Below are 19,361 nucleotides of genomic sequence, written 5' to 3'. Positions count from 1 at the left end.
AAAGAGGGAGGCAAGAAAGCAAGCCAGAAGAAAGTGAGGAGAAACATATAGAGAGTAAGCAGCAGGCAGCGTGGTGTGGGTGAGGGGATAGCATTTATATTGTCTACACAATCATGAAAAGGTCTTCTTTTCTTGCAGAGGATTGGCTGGAGTACTTAAACCTGACCTCTGAACACTTTCCTCATAAGCAATTACTGATCTTTCAAAGCGTTCCTGCTGTTTGGTATCTCACTAGTCCAGGATGAAACACTCCTAGTCCACGTCTGCCTACTGAGGTGAGAAAAGCAGGAAGTGAGATATGCTATGTGTGTAGATTGCATATGTGATAGCAAGATTTCAGTGTTGCAATCCCCCCTTTTTTTCGCTTGAGTGTGTCCAGGCTGGTCTAAAGCAACGTTTTCCCACCCTCACTACACCAGGCAGAGCGCCAGAGCCATCAGGCAGTCATACGCCTACCATCAGCTGAGGAGTTGCACAGCAGTCTCATTTCTAATTATACATCCAACAACAGAGAGCTATGGAGCGAGGGAGAGAGAGGAGTGGAATATGGAGAGAGAGAGGAAGAAGAGTGTGACTACAAATGGAAGAGAGGCTGAGAGTGCTACTCAGCAGCAAACACAGGGTGAACAAGTTCAGATGCGAGAGAGAGAGAAAGAAAGTAAGAGAGGATGAGGGAGAGACATCAAATGTGTCTGAGAAAGGTTAACAGGACTGACTGACTAAGTAGAGTGGGAGTGTAAAATGTAAAAAGCGAGTAGGAGGGAAAAGAGAGAGAGGAAGAGGAGAAAAGAAAAGGAGGAGAGCGTGTCTGATAGACAGTCTGTTGAGCTTGTCTGGATGCTTCTCTTCACTCTGCTCTGTTGTGCCTTTTGCACCTGCAGACTGGGAGCCAGACAGGTGTGTTTGTGTGTGTGTGTGGAGTGTCTGTGAACATGAAGGGACATGCTGTGTGAAGATGGATTCACAGGGAAACAGATGGATGGACGGATGGAGAAACATGTAAGTCTCAAATGTAAAGCTTTTCTTGTAATATCTTGATTTACTGAACATGTTTTAGTTTTAATATGTGCTTCAGTCTGACTGTAAATGCATGTCTGAGGAACTCTTCGCGGTCTGTGGGATTCTGAACCGCAGGTTAAATTTGCTTGTACTGCGCTTCAGCTCCATAGATAGAAACATCAAACTGACTAAGTGCAATATTGCCACTGCTGATATGCAAATGACCCCGTCCTCTGTGGAGATTATCATAATCATGAAGGCACCTAACACACTGAACACTGCTGTGCATTCATGTCATTTCCTGCTGTGAACTCATCACCTCATAAGGTTATTGAGTCTGAGTGACATGACTGTGGGTCTGTTTGGGTCATGATCTATTTGTACATGTGTGTATGTTGGTAGAACATATATCTAGGCCATTTGAATGAATTTGCATTTACACTGCAGGCATTTAGCAGACAAACACTTATCTATTTATGTCTCATGGTATAATGCTGCATAGGAATGTAAGTGTGAGGGAGTTGTCTGATCCCCCACACACACGCACACACACACACACACACACACACACACACACACACACACACACACACACACACACACACACACACACACACACACACACACAATATCAGAGATGTGCCTGTCGGGCATAGAGGTTCATTCAGCGGTGATGCTCGGCTGTGATGATGACATAATACAGGACACTGACATGAGCTTTGCATTGATAGGCTGTAAAGTCTTTACTTCTCTGCATCACGATGTGCAAATGATGTGCTTGCAGAGTGTTTGGCTGTGAAAAAATCCCCATCAGTGTATGTGTGTGTTTGTGTGGCCTCAAGGTGCTTATATTTAGCCCTGTACTGACTCACTCCTGTGCGTGCATTTAAGGTGGATGATGGTTTTCAACAGCTCAAGTTGTTGGAGATCCCTTCATTCCCATGAGAAAGATACACGCTGTGTGTTTGACACCAGCACTCTTTTATTGACTGAAAACACACTTTCATATGTTTCCAGTGAAAACATCCTCTTGAAAACTTGACTAAAAGATGATTGCAGCCTTGTGATGAAAACCTAACATCCAACTTTACACCCACCCCCAACCATTTACTTTGCATTGTCCTCACTACTCTCACAACCACACAGAGCAGTACTTTGTTACCATAGTAACTTTTTTTAACAAAGAGTTGTTAGATGCCCATCAGAAATAGCAATTTGTGGTTGGAAAGCCACTGTTAAAAGCGAGTGGGGAAGTTGTTAGTGGTGTGTCAAGGGGATGTTTACAGGCAATGATCTCAGCAGGCGGCACATTATGAAGAGAGGGAAGGAAAGTTCTGTCACTAATTGAGAAATGTGTGAAGGAAGTGACAGACTGAGATAGAAGGAGACTGATTTGATTTTTTTTTTTTTAGCTTAAGCTTGTTTGAGATGTAAAGTTCAGTATTTTTTTTTCTTCGTATTTTACAGATTGTGATGACCCTTGACCCGGCCGCCTCTGTCTCTGTCTGTGGCACTTGAGTTAAAGAACTCCTCATGCAGTGCAATTGTGAGTGACATGCCGCGTGAGCCAATGAGCTTCACACCGAACCAAGCTCTAGTCCCAGACAGGGACAGCCTCCCGCTTAAGAAGAGGGACCAAAGACCAAGCCCACCGACACCTCCACCACCACAGCAGCAGCATCAACAAGAGTGTGATGCCACAACATTCAAAGCCCCCTTCCCTTACCGGAGCCAAAGTGAGTTTAAGACTAAGCACACCAGCCCTTTCCAGCCTGTACCGAGGAGGGTCCCTGCTCTGTATCAGCCCTGGATGCAGACTCTCACATCACCCAGGTCCAAACCCCACGTATCTGCGTTCAGGGAGCATCATGGCTGGGCAGAGTGGAGAGACTTTAACTCCCTGCAGCCTCGATGGGACTTTTCTCATCACTATCAGCACCCTAGCCACCTCTCTCCTGCACCTGTTCTCCACCCTGGCTATCAACACCACATCTCCAGGTTCAGCCTTCCCCCTGAGGGTTTTCAGAGAGCAGGTGGGGCGCACAGCTGGGAGCAACTCAAGACACTCAGGGAAAAGAGTTTAAGCACAGACAGGCAGAGCAATGGGAGAAATAAAGGACCATATCTGAGGAGAAAAGAAAGAAAAGCTGCATATTTTCCCAGGATTGAAAAAGTAAATTCTCCTTTGTTAAGCACACTTATACCTCAGTCTGCACCTGAGGACTTCACCCTGCAACATGACCTCTTACTCAAGTCAGCAAAGGTTGCCAAACATCCTGGACATTCCCTCATAGGAGTTTCCCCGGACCATAATTCAAGGAACACATACATGTCCATGAAGGAGGATTCATCAAGATCCTCTGGTCAGGCCTCCCCTTCCCCCTCCTTCTCCTCCTCTACCTCTCCTAACCAGTTTCCCTGGCTGCTGCCTCACTTTGTGGCAGGCTCTCTGATTGAACTCAGAGACGGGCGGCTGAGGCGGGTGGAGCACCTGCAGACAGAGGACTTCCTGTTGGGATCACTGGCCTGTCCGGACCTGTGTTTGAGCTCCTGCACGGTGCAGAGCATCTCCCCTTCATCCTCCTCCTCCATCTCCCGTCTGCTCATTCTGCTTCATAACCAGCAGTCACAGGTGAAGTAAAATCTCTGTGTGGTATTCACTGCTCACATGTAGATGGCATTACTCCGCTAAGATAGTATAATGTTTAATACAGGTCATATGGAGATTCTAATGATTTGTTAACTGATACAACTTTTGCATAAACTTCCTCACAATTAATTAACATTTCATTTTAGCACACAACCTTTGTAAAGAGTGAAACTATCACCCTGTTTGCAAAAAGAGTTGTGACCCTGTGTAAAATGCAAATAGAAACTGAATGTGGTGATTTTCAAAACTGTGAAAAACCCACGTGTAATAGAAAGTAGCACAAAGGCCACATATCAAATGTTGACATGACTGAGAAATAAATATGCCGATTCTGAATTTGTGTCAGGAACAGGTTTCAAAAACTTTCTTTTATCAACCCTCTGAAAGCCTGTGGTAACTGAGGAGACCAAATGCCTTAATTAAGAAAGTGGCATGATTGGGCGTAATATGAAAAACTCAAATTTCCACTGGGCGGCCAGTTTAGCCCCCAGACTCTGTTATTACTCAACCGGAATGTGCAGAATGGGGTTTGGTATTGTCAAGATACTTGGCAGCATATTTCGCCAAAACCACTATAATTGAGCATTAATCTTGTCTTTACAAAATATTCAGGATAATGCTCTATTGCACCCCTATACTATCACAGAGGCTGTTTCTTTTAACTGTGTGGTGATAAGTCAGATGGCAGATGGTCCCTCTCCTCTTGAGTGGAGGACCCAATGTCCATGATTTCCAAAAAGAATGGTACATTTTGACAAGTCGTATCACAGAACAGTTTTCCATGTCACCTCAGTCTGCAGAATGCAGCAACAAACTGTATTTACAAACCGTGGTTTTTGTAAGTGTTCCTGAGCCATGCAGTGATGTCCACTCCAAAAGTGTTTCTGTTTTTAATGTAGTGCCATCTGAAGATAACGATCAGACCATGTTGTTGTTTATTTTGGTCTTGATTCTTGTCTACAGAGATTTTCCAGATTACTGTACTGTGGGCAGTGAAATCCCCAAATACATTGCAATTTTATAAAGGATAACATTTTGCTTCAACTGTTGCACTATTTGCTAGCCCAGTCTTCCACACAGTGATGAGCTTTGTGCCATTTTCATGAGGTTTTTTAGGGTTTCAAGTCAGATTCTATTTCTATTTGTTTTATATCTAAGTTAAGCAGCCTTCTTAAAGGCACAAATGAAATGCTTGTTTTGGCTGCCACAAACAAGGATGGGAGCCATTCAGGCAGGAATGTTGTGGTAACTGTAAAATTTGCTCATTAGCATAGGTCTCAAGTGAGTTTATTTAAGTTCTGGAAAAGATCCTTAAAATGAACAACATTCAAAATTGTAATGTTGCTGTTTCAAAGAAGTCTAAAACTCTAGAAGTTTCTCTCACTTTATTGACACAAATTGAGCTGAACAGAATAGTACCACCCTCTAGTGAACAAATGTATGAGCTGCATTATTGCATTTGATCTTGCTCATATGTAACATCCTCCTGCAGGAGTTGGTGGATGTCTATGTGGAGTACCCTTTCTTTGTACGTGGGCGGGGCTGGTCCTCCTGCAGCCCTCAGAAGACAGCCCGTCTCTGTGGCCTGCAGTGCCGCCAGCTCAGTGTGGGGGATGTCTGCCTCGCCCTCACCCCTATCTCAGCCCACAGGCCTCTACCATCAGCCAACCTGGAGCCAAAAACCTCCCCCAGGATTTTGGAAGGAAGGTGTGAGTCCCTAAAGGCACAACATGCGCAGGTTTCCTCAGAGGCAGGGGGTAAAAGGAAGGAAGCAGAGGCTGTCAGGAGGAGACACTATTCAGCCCCTGAGCTGAAAGGTTCAAGGACTAACAGTCTGTAGTGAGAAGAGTCTGTATTACAGACAAGAAAGAAGTCTATCTCTCTAAGCTCTGCTTTATCCAGCCCACAATGCTCTCTTTCTACCTCCTGAATACTTTTCTTTTATGAGCTTGGCTGTCATTTTAATCCAGGAGTCAAATCTGAGGAGGTGTGATAAGATTAAATCTCAGGAACCCTCAGAGTATATTTGTTGCATTGAGTTAGAATATTGCTTTACTTTTGAGCTCATCAAAGTCTATTCAGACTTTTATAATGCACGATATTTCACTACATCTCATGCATTTTCAAAGTGGAAGACCGAAGTCTACATATTTACTGCCAGGTGGAGATGCTTCAGTAAGAGTAAATTGTAAAAAGATCCTGTAAATTCAGAGAATAATGTTTGGAGGTCTAAATAGAGCTTTTGAATCATTTCAAGCAGTGCTGAAAAAATCAGCCCACGTTCCTATAAAGGCAGTGAAACTCCCTCAGGTCCTTAACTGCTGATCAAAGTTTATCTATCTTCCTCCTTATATTATGTAAGACTCCTTTGTGATCTTAAATTATGAATATAATTTCGATGGTTGCATTTACTTGATGCCAAAAGCTTCTGATGACCTAGACCTCATTTTGATAATGAAGTTTCCTGATGAGATTTATCACCACTTTTAATTGACTCGGTAATATTAGATTACACGTCTACCTCTATTTTCTATTTATGGTGAAGGAAAGACATAATCTTTGTATAAACAGTGTGGGCTGTGCTGTAATATTGAAGCTCTGTGAGTGTCACATCAATGCCTTTATTTGCCTGGTTGTATACAGTTGCTTTACTTATGTACTGGTGCTTTATTTTAAATGCCTGTTCCATTTTTCACAGTGGATGTTTGTTCCATTCAGAGTACTTTAAAAGCACAATCTGTTATCTGTATGTCAGCACAGCAAAGAACTGTCCTCAAGGGCATGCTGGCGCACATCTGAAAGAAACAATTAAAATGCAGACCATAAAACTCAAACATGATGCCACAGTGAGGGCAGACATGGTGCTGTATGTGCAGATACACTCTACATTTTGTAAAATAGGTTTCTCAGTTGAATAAATATGGCTTGTGTAAAGTTTTCTTCAAATTTTTCACATAAAATGCTCAAGTAACATCAGTTAAGTAGCCCCTGTGAATCTCATTGTAAGGACCATTACTGCATCTAAATCATGCAAAAACACACGCCAGCTTCTTGTTCGACAGCTTCCATTTATTCGACTCCTATAATCTGACACAATAAAAGATGCAGTTTCTTTTTGCCCACCTGCAGCTCTGCTCTGACACCTCGCGCAGCTGCAGTCTAGGGTGATGGTGAACACCCTGCTGTTTGCCTCATAGGATGAATCACTGAGATCTTGCAGACTATATTACTTTCACAGCCCCGGTGATGTATGTCTCTATCGGGGAAACCAGGTCCAACAGGCGGCTCTCCAGACCCACACACTGTTATTAACAGTCTCTGCTGTCAATCATCACTGAGCTCCTGTACATCAGCAGCACAGCCATGAGCTGCCAGATGTCTTACACCTGCTGAAAAAACAGCTCAACAACGGTAAAGTTTGGTCGAGAATGTGTTTTCTGTCCTCTTTAGGAGAAAAGTTCATCCAGCTGTTCCAAAAGACAAGGCGCAGTGGTTCAACAGGCAGATGGTGCTTTCAAGTTTTATGAGCTGTGAAATGAGTTTCCCAATGCACATTTCCATGCAGGTGTTACCTGATGGTCTGAAAAGAATTGAAATACAGGTAGATCTGTGTCCCTCATTAGACAACATGTTTTTGCTTTCTGTTTCTAGAATTAAATTACACATAATTCAAAGTCTCCACAATGCTCAGAGTCCTTGCAGCACACTTCTGCAAGTCACAGTTGAAGGAAAACAAAGAAACCCTTTGTCCAACCTCTCTCTGTGACAAATAGCTCCAATTGGTTCATGGTAGTAGTTAATGCTGCGTGGGAAGCTGAATAGTACACCAGATTAAAGCTTGGTGCTCCCTGAGGACCAGCCAGTCAATCATCTCTTGTCTCCTGTTCCTTCACTTCGTCTTTCATTACGGATCCATCCAGATTTAAAGAGCTCACAGGAGGGAGTATGAATTATCAATGACATCCGCAGGATCTGACCACCATGTTACGGTACTTCTTGAGGATGACGTTGGAGCTGTCGTCAAAGTAGAGCACTGAGATGCCATGGAGCTGGGTGGGGGCACAGCAGGGCTTTGGTACTGTCTCTGGGTTGATGAAGTGCACCTGGAGACAAAAGAAGCACAGATCAGTACCATACAATGTAGAAATCAGTTGTAGTGAGAGGGTCTGTCATCTGTTTAGGATTTTACCAAAGTTTGCACAATAGCATGATTTGTGGCATTCATGTAGGAGTTGAGAGGGAAGGCACATTCTCCCTCGCAGTAGTATGCTGCATAACCTTCTGGCGCAATGATCCAATCCTGATCAGAGAAGACAACAGGAGAGTGTCAGTGAAATACCACTTTCTGAAGAATTACATTATATTACAATGAGGTCAAATTAAATTTATGAAGCATACCTGCCATCCTAAATCTCTGAAGCTGACATACAGCTCATGCTTTTTACATCCCTCTTTAGAGATGCCAAGGCTATCTGAAACTGAAAACATGCAAACATGAGTACATACAAGTACCAGTGTGATCATATTATTACAGGCTTTAAAGAGCTCACGTACCTGTTGCAGCCTCCACTGCCTTTAGTGCATCTTGTACAGTCCTCTGGGGTTTGGAGCGGTTGGAGTGGCGTCCTTTGTGGCCATAGGCGGAGCGGATGCTTCGTAGACGCACCTCATCTGCTCTGAGGAAAGCAACCATAAAGGGCTGCCTCTCATGAGGCCCACTGCTTGTCACCAGACCTGCCAGCCGAGGAATCCTCCTCTGGCCTACAGAGGGAGGCAAAGAGCAGAAGTATAAGAGTCTCAGTCAAAAGCACATCTAAGCCACTGCTTAACGATTAATTTCTACGATATAATGATATACATCTACAACAACCACAATAAAGGGTCAAATCTCTGAGAACCTGGTGGTCCAGTGTGGTCTTTTTTTGCCACAAGGTTCAAAGAACATTTAATTATTCCTCCGTACAAAAACTTTATTCCTGTTGTTGTTAGTATTGATCTAAAGATCAAGAAACATGCACGTTACTAACCATGGCTGTCTTCCACGACAAGTTGCAGGCCCAAGTTCTGTTCAGAGTCCGACAGCCAGAGGTTACTGGTAGTGGTCAGGTCAAAGATGAGCCATCCCTCCTCAGCAGCCCACACCTCTCGCTGGTCTAGCAGAAGGAGCTCCACTTCACTGGGAAGAGAAAAGTGATATTGAATGCAAAAATTATGCTATTGGCATTTGCACTTAAAGAATCGCCTCGCATTGGAATATTCTTGTTTGGTTCAAGCTCTCTTATTCCCTGGATGCAACATCAAAGGATTTCAGTATCACTAGATGTATATGGAAACCTAACTTCAAAGAAATGCTGAGGTGATGAAATGTAATGTGTGGTTTGTTGCACGCCCTTTGCTTTAATGTTTCTGCAGAGGTGTTTTAAATCCCTGAAATTGCCATAATGTGTTGGCAGGCTCAAAAACAATGTCTCAAAGAGTCTGGTATGCTTATGAAAATTGTTGGCTGCAATTCTAGCTTCATAAGTTTACTATTCTAACACTTAAAAAAAACTACACCTGTGGTGCCGTAATAGGCACGGTGCTGAAAGGAAGCCATTAGACAACTTAACATTTCGACAACGTGCCAGTAGATTGGTTTTTAGAATCACAACAGCCTTGAGGATAAGGTCCTTAAATTAAGGCAGAATTTTAACAGTACATGTTTTGATAAATATCCCCCGATGTTTTGGCCAATGCAGAGGGAAAATAATAAATATAACACCGCAAATACGTTTTACGAAAACAGTGGTATGCTGTTTTTCAGCCAATTGTGACACCTATCTCTGTCCAACTCTGTACATAGCCAAGACTGTCAGCAAAAAAACAAACAGAATAACTTATAAAGCTGAGTTGTTGCTGAATGTGGCTGCACAGGAACCAATAATAAAACCCAATGCTTTATCAGTTCTATTAACTCCACATATGTTGAGTTATCAAAAGCTTTTCAACCGTTCTTAGAAAGGGCAACAGTTCTGTCTAAATTCAACAGCAGTTATGGATTTTAAAAACTTTCAACTAAAACTCCTGTGAGAAACTTTTTAATTCAAGACCTGTTTTTTATCAAGAAATTCTTCATCTTAGTTTGTTTTTACACTTAAATGTATGACTTATTGAATCTTTGCCATTGAAGATATAAACAATTTGTTAGGGTGCAGTCAATCACTTTTGCCAACACCTACTCTCCACATGTGGTTCCAGACATTTAAAATAATGCTATACAGAAATTATTAATTTCAATGTGGATGGTTTTGTTAAGGTTGGATACTTTTTAAAAACATTAACATTAAATTCAGTCTGTTTCATAACCAGCTAACATTTCTCACAGGAGCTTTAAAGTTGGACGTAACTACTTGCTTTCACAGACATTGACTGCTTTCTACTTTTTACCACTTTTAGTTTTGTCAGAGTTTTATTATTTTCGAGGAAAATGAAAATGTTATTTAGGGGAACAAATAATCTATTGAAACTACAGGTTAGGGATGCACCGATCTGATCCTGGTATCGGATATCGGCTAGATCGGACTCAAAAAGCTAGATCGGATATCGGTGACATGGGGCCGATATATAGTGCCGATCCATATGGCGGATCTCTTCATCTCAGTTCTATGCTTTTCTGTGTTTACAACAGCCATGTGCGTCTCCTACGTCATCAGCACTGGACGGTCTGTGCATTTTTGCCCGGTGGAGCATGAAGGAGGACAACTACAGAGACTCTGCAGTTTAGGTGCATGCTTCTTTTGCTAACAACTCCGCCGGAAACTTGCAACGTGTGCAATGCTAATGTTTGGAAAGATGGCACTTGCGCTGAAAAATAGAATGGGAGCCCAAAGGAAGAAGTTTACATCAGCTTTAGCCTACAGCAAAGAAGTAAGAAACCTTCTATTAATGAATTCAAAGTGTGAAAAAACGGAAAGGTTATTGGATTTAATTGGTCCTGATCCTTGAAATAAAGGCATTCCAGCTTCTGGTTTAGCACTTGGAACCCAGGTACAGTTCACCATCAAGTCAGAAAAGCTTGAAGTTGCCAAAACATGATTCTACCCTCACATTAAGGAATAGAGATTGTTAAATCAATACTAGGATCGAATCGGCTAGTATGGGTATTGGCAAATACCAAAGCCCAGGTATCGATATCGGTATCGGGACCTAAAAAGTCCGTACTACAGGTGGACAGATATAGCAAAATAGATAAAAAAATGTTACCTGAAAATAATATCAGATTAAAGACCTTTTTTAATATTAGTCTTGAGGTCTCTGTACTATGTTGCAGCTTTAACAGCATCCATAGGTCCATGAATACTGTCACTATCGTTGTCAAATGGGTCATACCTGATGATTTGACTTTATATCCTTGTGATCAGCTGTAAGCAAATGGACATTTTGGTAATTGCCCTTAAAACATTGTAGACTACATTTCAAAGTCAATGGCTCTATTTACAGAGAGTTAAAGACCCTCAGGCAGTCGTCTGCCTGTAGTCCTGCAGCCTGCTCGTCTGTGTGGAGGGGCCTTTGTGTGTCGCTGAATGACAATGGTGTTGTCCTTAACACCATCGTCAGCCCCACTGTCACCTGAAGCATTTAAATCTGCTGTCTGCACATGAATCCTCCAATCACCGAGATTTTATGAAGTGGGCAGGAAAACAACTGAGAGACGGGGGATGTGTGGAGCCTTGTCATTTTTCTATCAGATCATCTGTAGTGTGAAAGTGTGAAACAAGAAATTGGTGTTAGTGTGGCATAGTTGCTGGCAGACTGACAGACAAAACACAAACACAGACAGACAGAGACACGGAGGAATAACCACCTGTGTGAAAGAGAGAGGCAGTAAAGTGACGTGTTGAGGGTTAGAAGTGTGATATGTGATTGGAGCTGTGTGCTGTAAATGCAGGTCTCCTGGGACTGTCCTACTCTGACTGTGTGAGAGTAAACATGATCTGGAGAGAAATGCTGTGCTTCTGTAATTGGCACTAATGTCTATGTAAACAGCTTCAGTGCTGACACTTACAACAGCAAAAATAACCTGTGGGGAAATGTCGACAGATGCAGAGATAGAAGGACAGATGTGTGTGCTTGTACAGCGACCTAACACCTGTATGCCCAGAAAAACACACAGTAGTACAAATATGATTCTTGTTATCTCATCATGCTTTGGTCAGGTATATCATTTATCCAAAGTTGGAGAGATGACTGTTATCTCTTTGGTGATGTTGACTTACTAAAAGTCCTTTTAATATATCCCCTAATAACATCTTTTGGGAACTATTTCCTTCTGGAGAAACCGTCTTTCTGAAAATAATCATAGTAAATACCAGAGTGGTGGTTTTGGGAAACAGTTCCTAAAAAGTCACATCTAGACCCTCAGTTGAATAATTTGATTGCAGACTGGAATATCTAAACAAAAAATTGGACACGCAAACATTTTGCTGACATTTATTGTGCCCAAAACAAAGAAATCCAATCGTTTTCTGAAACCAAATGCCAGGGATTTTTTTTCTTTGGAAACATACAACATACTAAGTCAACACAAAGAAGTGAGTAGATGCACTTTTCTGCCTGGCCAGCAGGAAAATATCTATTGTCACCACTTATGGGCACCAAGAGCTCTTTGATTCAACATCGAGACTTGGCGGAGACAGGATAAAGAAGACCCAGGGATGGAGAAAGGAGCTAATTCTAAACAACATACTTCATATTATTTTAATATATGTGGTGGCCTCATCTGTTTTCTAGTTGTAGGTATACTTCACCAAGAGCTATGATAGCACTTGAATTAAGGAGAACTCCTATTGGCTGTTACATGTGAATATTCACAGGTTGTGAAACACTGCGATATACAAATAAATACTCTGGTTTCACCATGAGGATGACATTTTAATTTTGTTAAATCATAATAACGATTGAATAGTTCCCCAAACCTGTTGAAGACATTTCCACCCCCTGTAAGTTGAATCATTATCACTGTAAAGATTCCTGACCTTCTCGTGCAACCAGCCAACCATCCAGTGAAAACATCTCGTAATCTGTTGCATGTATAGGTCATCCATCTTGCATTACCAGATTATTCATCATTGTTTCCAAAGATCGCCTGACTCTTTCTCATGCTTCACCTTTAGGTGTTAATGTGTGTTTGAGGTGAAATGTCAATGGTGGCAGAAATAAGGAAGGGCAGAAGTGACTAAGTGAGAATGAGATTATGTGATATGCCACCTTGTAAAGATATAAAGGTGAGCAGCAGCTAAGAAGGAAACAAACTGAAAGTTCCAGTTAATTCTCAGACAGAAAACACTTACCTGTGTGGAGGTTCCTGAAGGACCTGGTACAAACTGACTCGAAAGGTCTGGTTCTCATAGTGTTCCTGGATGAAACCTTTATAAATCCTAAACTCTGCTGCTGTGACGGCCTCTCCCTCTGGGATACGGGAAAGATCAAACCGGAATTCCCTGTTGTGCTGGTTGAGTAGAAGATCCGGATCCTGATCAACTATCAGAAGTAAGAGAGGATGAAAAAAGAGATGAGAAATGAATAATTGTAAATCAACTTTTGATTTGATGTAATGATTTAGTGATTGATCAATGAGTCCTCTGTTTGGTTTATTGTTGTCTGCTGTCAACCACAGTAAAATAATACTTCTAACACACAAAGGGAAAGTTTATGCAGCTGGGGAAAAGGCAAACCACTGTGAGTACAATCAGATGGAAATACAGTCAGTGGTTACATATCTGTCCAATCTGACGCTAAATCAAACGATCCTCTGATGCATGTCACTCTGCCCACATCTCAGAGGCACAGGGTCAGAAATAGGAAAAATCCTGCTCCCGCAAGTGAAGTGACTGATCTAAACATCATTTATGTCAAGTCTGCCATACGAGCCAATGAGGGGGAAGAAAAAACACGCTCTGGCTGAGTTTGGCTCCATGTTTAAATTACACACATGTGCTGACCACAAGAAAAGGCCCATTAAGGCACTGCCCGGAAAACCACAGCAGCCAGTGTGCTTTTATAAACACACTCACATAAAGTATAGAGAAACACACAAAACTACTGGAGCCGGTACCACCCACACCTCCCTGATCATTTTGCCATGTTGCACTGTCCACTGTTTTTATTCTGATGAAGAGGACGAAGTAAAGCAGCAGTATCCTGATGGCACAGAGGGTTTCCAACCCACCCTGAGCCAGCAGAGCCTCCCGGTACTCAGTGTTTCCACAGGAGTGGCGGTCACAGAGACCCCGAAGCTTCCTGAAGCTTTCGAGTGTTGTGTTTTTACAGCGTCAGTCAATGTGTTTGTCCTTGGAGAGAGCACTGGAGGTCTCTGCTGAGGGTGCACAGAGCGAGAGGAAGCGATTAGCCACCTTAAACACATCCTGTCCACGGTTATACACCATGACATCAGCATTGCATCATCCCGTGTTCCTAATGGTCTACTATTGTTTCAATGTAAAGACAACCAATGTTAGAAAAAGAACCAGAACATACACTCACCCACACACTGACCCAGTCTTCTCAAAACATTTGTAACAACACAAACACACTAGAGCTGCTGGTCGTTAAGAGCAGTGCATTCTGGACCGTGCGAGTCATTCGTTTGACTGCAATTAAATGCTGGAAGGGAACGAGGGGTGTTTTTATGAAAGCAATAATTGCTTGTAAGGACTTGGTGTGTTTATGTTAGGGACCATTAGCTACAGAGATCAGACCTCAGATATGCAAACTTCCCTCTGGGAGGCACTTCAACACTTCAGATTACTCCTCATGCTGCAGGGCCACAGCCACAGAGCTATCATTAACCTATAGCACATTTACAGGAGGTTAACTACATTGTTGTTGTTTTTTTACATCAGCATGGAAGGTTAAAGATGTACTACAATATTTGCTAACAAAACAGGAAAGACTAATGAAGAATGACACAAAATCACAGTTATTTTATACATCAGTAAGCTAAGGCTGTTTTTTTTTCAATTCAGTATGTAGTAAGTAGTATGTGAACAAGTTCAAAATCTGCAGTATGCCAAAACTACCCGGATGTCTACTGATTCAGGAAAATTTCACAGTATGCATCGGACCAGTCTGCCTCACATACTGTTTCCCACAATGCACAGCACTCGTTCCGCTTTTTCTTTCCTCTTTTTTTTTGAGGGGAGCACTCAGTTTTTATGTGCTGTGAAAATTATTAAATTACATATAAACCACTTCTTAACTTTTCAAATCATAAGTGATGCTAAAGAAGCAGTTTTTGCGATCAGCTTGGTCGTTGTTTACTTCCGCATTCCGAAACCAGAAATTCAGTGACGTGTGGCCCAGCGTACTACAACACAGATCGAACAGAACAGTCATACTACATACTAAATTCAAACGCAGTATGTAGTAGGCAACACCTACTGCCTACTACATTCGTAGGTCGTATGTAGCAGGCCATTTCGAAAACAGCCTAAGACTTACATTTTCAACTGATTGCATAACTCCGGGGAATTCATCTTAAAAGTCCATTAATGTCGGTGGCAACAGAGTTATTTTCTTGCAGAATGTAAGAATGAAAATACAAACTAATATTTTAGATTTGAATAAATTTGCTGCAAAATAGTCCATTGTGTTTGTTAACTGATTGATATATGTTTTGAATACACCCAACAGTAAATATGCAATTAATTTAGAAGACAATACTGGGTTTTTAGCATCTCATCAGGCTATGACTAATTAGACTTAAAGAAAAATATTTAGTTTGCAAATCAATGTATCCTAATGAGAAGCATAATGGGATTTTCTGGTCTGTCAAGAAAAAGCATTCTTGGCCTGATCTCTCTCGGCCTCCTTCAGATCAGCTTAGCAGGACAAATTAATTTCATCCTGCTGGTTCTCAAAAACACAGAGAACACCTTCTGTTCTTCAGCGACACGATCATCCCTCTGTTTGTACGGGGAGCATGTCTCATTCTGTGACATTTCTGTTCATTACGTCTTTTCCCAGGCTCTGCAGGTGTGTTGCGGCCATGGCATTACACAATTAAGTGTCTCCAAGCCAAGATTTTAGCAGTAGTTCACGGAACAGAAGAACTAGTAATAGAAATAAGATGAAGTGGTAGATCTGCCCCCGGCATGAAATTTTTCTTGGTACACGATAGAAACTTGGTATAGTGCATTCACGGCTGCTTTGTGTGATGTTGAAGGAAAAGTGAAGAATGCTTCCTGAGCTGATTTCAAAATAATGGTTTGGCATCCTTACAAACAACATAGGCAGTGTAAATGTATGCAGTGATGTATTTACCAATTGTGTACTTTATGGTGTATAAAAAAAGCTGTCAAAAACAGATTAAATAAAGGTTTCTTATTATTATCTTTGACTTCTTTTTAGTCCTACATCAATTTCACTCAAAGATCAGATGATTGAGGCTGATTTATGGAAAAATAACAGTGAAGTCTTATTCAGATCACTGTCCACCTGCAGCATACAGCTGGCTGCACTGGGACAGGAGCATGTGCAGCTTTAAAGCAGTGCTCCCTCACACTGGAAGCTGTGGTCCCTGGAAGGGAAATACCATAATCCAGTTTGGTCTTGAAGCGATCATCCAGAGACCACCAGGATAGAGTCGCTCCAGCTCAATGTGGGAGCCCCAGCTTAAAACTCTGCCAATCATCAGCACAGGAGGCTGTGGTGGGCTTTAGGAAAAATAATACACACTCTTTGTGTCCTTTATTTTCCTTCTTCCTCTTTATAATCAAACACTTGTGATGTTGAACCACAGAAGTCTGCTAAGAGTTTTCAGAGCAGTGTTTCCAGAGATCATTAGCTGAAGACGGCAGTTAAAGTCAGAGATTAAAGACATAAATGTTATGTTTCAGAGTTTATCTTTCATTCAAAACCCTCTAATGTTTTGTATTAACTATCTGTTTACAGGCTGGTTGGATATGATTTGTAATGGCTCTTTATTTAAAGGCTTTAGTTCAGCCTTGTTGGCACAAACTCAAAGACAGGGGGTTAAAGGCTTCTTGAAGTGCTATCTTAGAAGAACAAAATCTTCACTTTGACCCACAGCCTTCCAGCAAACACTGAGACAATGAAGGTGCAAAAAAGGATCAGTAGAGGATGCAATCACGCCTGAATAAGAGCAACAGACAAGATTGTCTGCTTATTCACCATGAGATGGATGCTGAAGGGTCTCCAAGGGAGCAAGAGGCAGGATTTGCCTTTTTAGAAATTAAACAATGTCTGAATGATCCCTAACTCCCACCTGTGACCCCTGGGATTTCAGCCCCCAAAACAAACAAACAGATGCATACATGCAGGAAAGCACTACTCAGACATCTGCAGAGGTTACTGACAAAATAAAACATGGTTAGATGCAGTTAGTGGCTTGATGAAAGTCAACCTATTCCTCATTCCCTGTGAGTATTAGAAATGTCATTCAATCATGTGAAACAAAGTCCACTAAAGCTGCTCCCCCACAGCTTTGAAGGAATTGAGAGGAAATCGGATACAGGCATGTTGTCATAACATTTGCAGCTCACTGCATAATGCTGGATCTCAATGAAAGAAGGGACCCAAAAGTCAATGTCACACACACACACACACACACACACACACACACACACACACACACACACACACACACACACACACACACTTTGCTATCTGTTGTATAATCATTGTGAGGCTTGAGAGAGTGAAGGAGTTGATTTAATCAGAAGAGTCAAACTTCCCAGTGAACAACAAGACCCAGTATAAGAAACTGTAAAAAAGTAGGATTCGAAAATAAAAAACACTTAAATTGTTAACTTCTATCACTTAATAGAATTGAGTGTTGTTATCACATTAAGATACTTTGATATAACAATATGATTGAGGATTATAATATCAGTAACTGAGTTCAACATGATGTCCTTACATTACATGTATTAGAATATAATTAAAGTATACACTGCTGAACCAAAATAAATATATTATAAGTGTGTTTTTCATTTTAGAAGTAAACTTAACATGTCTTTTGTTCAGTGGGGAAAAGTGATTTGAGTCAGATTGTAAACTTACCCAGGTTGGCGAAGCTCATCACCATGTCTGCGTCATCAAGGAAGCGGCTGTCCTGCGGGGTCACGATGGGGGACACCTGGGCCGGTAAGGCGTGCTTGTAGTAAGAATACCCGGGCAGGTGTACGCCTGTGGAGATTGTATTATACAGGTCCAACATGAACATCGGCGCAGCGTTGTGTTTGGTGTAGACATGCGGCCGCGGACGGTGCGGCAGCCCCATGATCCCAAGGATCTCCCGCTGCATCTCCTTGCGCTCCTGACTCCGCAGCCGCCGCTGGATGAAACTGGAGCGCATCTCGTTGTCAACGGAGAAGTTGGAGAAAGAAACCTGTGAGGCCACAACGCAGTAACCCCAACACAAGAAGATCGTTAACGTCTCCAGGGTGCATGACGGCATTTTGGAATAAAGTGCTCCTCGAGTTGAAAGACAACTGAATGATGTCCCTTATCGTGGCAAGATTTAAACACTTCTCCTTTATCAGTCCAAATTTCCTATCGACTACTTTTACGCACTGTCCTGGTGCCGTGCGCTCCTCTTTAAGGCAACGAGGGAATGGATTTTATTGAGGCGTTGTGTCAGGGGAGGGGCAGGAGGGGTGCAGAATGGGATAAACCAATGCTGGAAAGATTGGGAGATATAAAAGGGCGGGGGGCAATAAAGGTACGGCTGGAGTTGATCACCGTCCAATCACTGTGCGCACCTCTCTACCTTGTTAATAAGATGAGGGGGTGTTGATCTCTCTTACCAAAGTGCCCCATCAATGCTTCCTTTGTCTGGACATGTTTGCGGACCACCACCATTCAATGTACTCCAATTATTAACATCTACATATCCTCTCACATTTTAAATACCACACATTTTGTTTTTAAAGATGTGGATGGTTTTGGTTTTCCCACAGTTAGTCAACATTGTGCAAATGACCCCCCCCCCCCCCAACACTGCTAAAAGTTGAGTCTAGGCAAAGAGGGAAAATCCCCTAATCCCTTCTTCCAGGCAGATACCTTTGAACTCAAACAATAAACCCAGGCCCACCCTAATTGTTGAGGAGTTTGAGTGATCATGAAGAGACACGCTATAGCCCCAATGTACATTTAAACCTCCCCATTTAGTACTCTAAAGAGTTAATGGGGTGGGGGGAAAAGACAAAGCAAGAATACACTCTGAAGTTGGTATGATTCATGTTCTTCTCCTGGGCTTTTAAGGACTGCAGACTGGATTAGCTCATTAAACTCAACTAGGAGGTTAATGTGTCAGATCCACAAACTGAAATCACCTCGACTGTGGTTTTTCATGCTTTGTCCCTGGGACCGGTTGAACAATTCTTAAATTAGCTAAACAACACAACCTTTCTACTATGAGCAACTATCCACTACAACCATAGAGTCCTGTTTTGCCTTCGAGGAGCCACTTTACATTGCATCACTTGTAAACGTCACAAGAGCCTCCATCTTCTCAGCAAACATTTGCAAACATCACTAATGCCAATACAAACTATTCAGGGTTACAAAAACCTGTTTTGGTCTGACTCTCCAGCAAAGTAGATGGATTCTAAAAGCTCCTGATATATTCATCCTCCCACTACTCAAAGTGGAAGGAGGTTTTACTTCATTTTTATCTGAGTTTAGCTGTGGCAAAACTGGACATCTTTTG

The 19,361-nt window shown here is 42.1% G+C and overlaps 2 protein-coding genes across 2 annotated transcripts; one reads left to right on the top strand and one right to left on the bottom strand.

The window, feature by feature from the left end:
* The first annotated feature begins 760 nt into the window (after positions 1-760).
* Positions 761-8,544, top strand: LOC117814048. The gene is made up of 3 exons (XM_034685163.1): positions 761-999; positions 2,467-3,631; positions 5,142-8,544. Exons 2-3 carry the CDS (start codon positions 2,555-2,557, stop codon positions 5,487-5,489), a joined length of 1,425 nt encoding a protein of 474 aa, XP_034541054.1. The 5' UTR covers positions 761-999; positions 2,467-2,554; the 3' UTR covers positions 5,490-8,544.
* Positions 6,698-18,575, bottom strand: LOC117814060 (bone morphogenetic protein 7-like). Its single transcript, XM_034685173.1, has 7 exons — positions 17,711-18,575; positions 12,979-13,168; positions 8,677-8,825; positions 8,204-8,410; positions 8,048-8,127; positions 7,839-7,949; positions 6,698-7,752 (listed from the first exon to the last, which is right to left on the bottom strand). The coding sequence occupies exons 1-7, from the start codon at positions 18,105-18,107 to the stop codon at positions 7,603-7,605; spliced, it is 1,284 nt and encodes a 427-aa protein (XP_034541064.1). The 5' UTR covers positions 18,108-18,575; the 3' UTR covers positions 6,698-7,602.
* Between the last annotated feature and the right edge of the window lie 786 nt (positions 18,576-19,361).

This window comes from Notolabrus celidotus, chromosome 1, assembly GCF_009762535.1.
Source record: "Notolabrus celidotus isolate fNotCel1 chromosome 1, fNotCel1.pri, whole genome shotgun sequence".
NCBI lineage: Eukaryota > Metazoa > Chordata > Actinopteri > Labriformes > Labridae > Notolabrus > Notolabrus celidotus.
This window is presented reverse-complemented; position numbering and strand designations above follow the sequence as displayed.

Excerpts from the sequence above, each read along its gene's own strand:
- LOC117814048 (XM_034685163.1), top strand. The coding sequence starts at position 2,555 with ATGCCGCGTGAGCCAATGAGCTTCACACCGAACCAAGCTCTAGTCCCA. Across the intron at positions 3,632-5,141 it reads TTCATAACCAGCAGTCACAG|GAGTTGGTGGATGTCTATGT; the intron begins GTGAAGTAAAAT and ends ATCCTCCTGCAG.
- LOC117814060 (XM_034685173.1), bottom strand. The coding sequence starts at position 18,107 with ATGCCGTCATGCACCCTGGAGACGTTAACGATCTTCTTGTGTTGGGGT. Across the intron at positions 8,411-8,676 it reads TGTCGTGGAAGACAGCCATG|GCCAGAGGAGGATTCCTCGG; the intron begins GTTAGTAACGTG and ends CTCCCTCTGTAG. Across the intron at positions 7,950-8,047 it reads TCAGAGATTTAGGATGGCAG|GATTGGATCATTGCGCCAGA; the intron begins GTATGCTTCATA and ends TTCTCTGATCAG.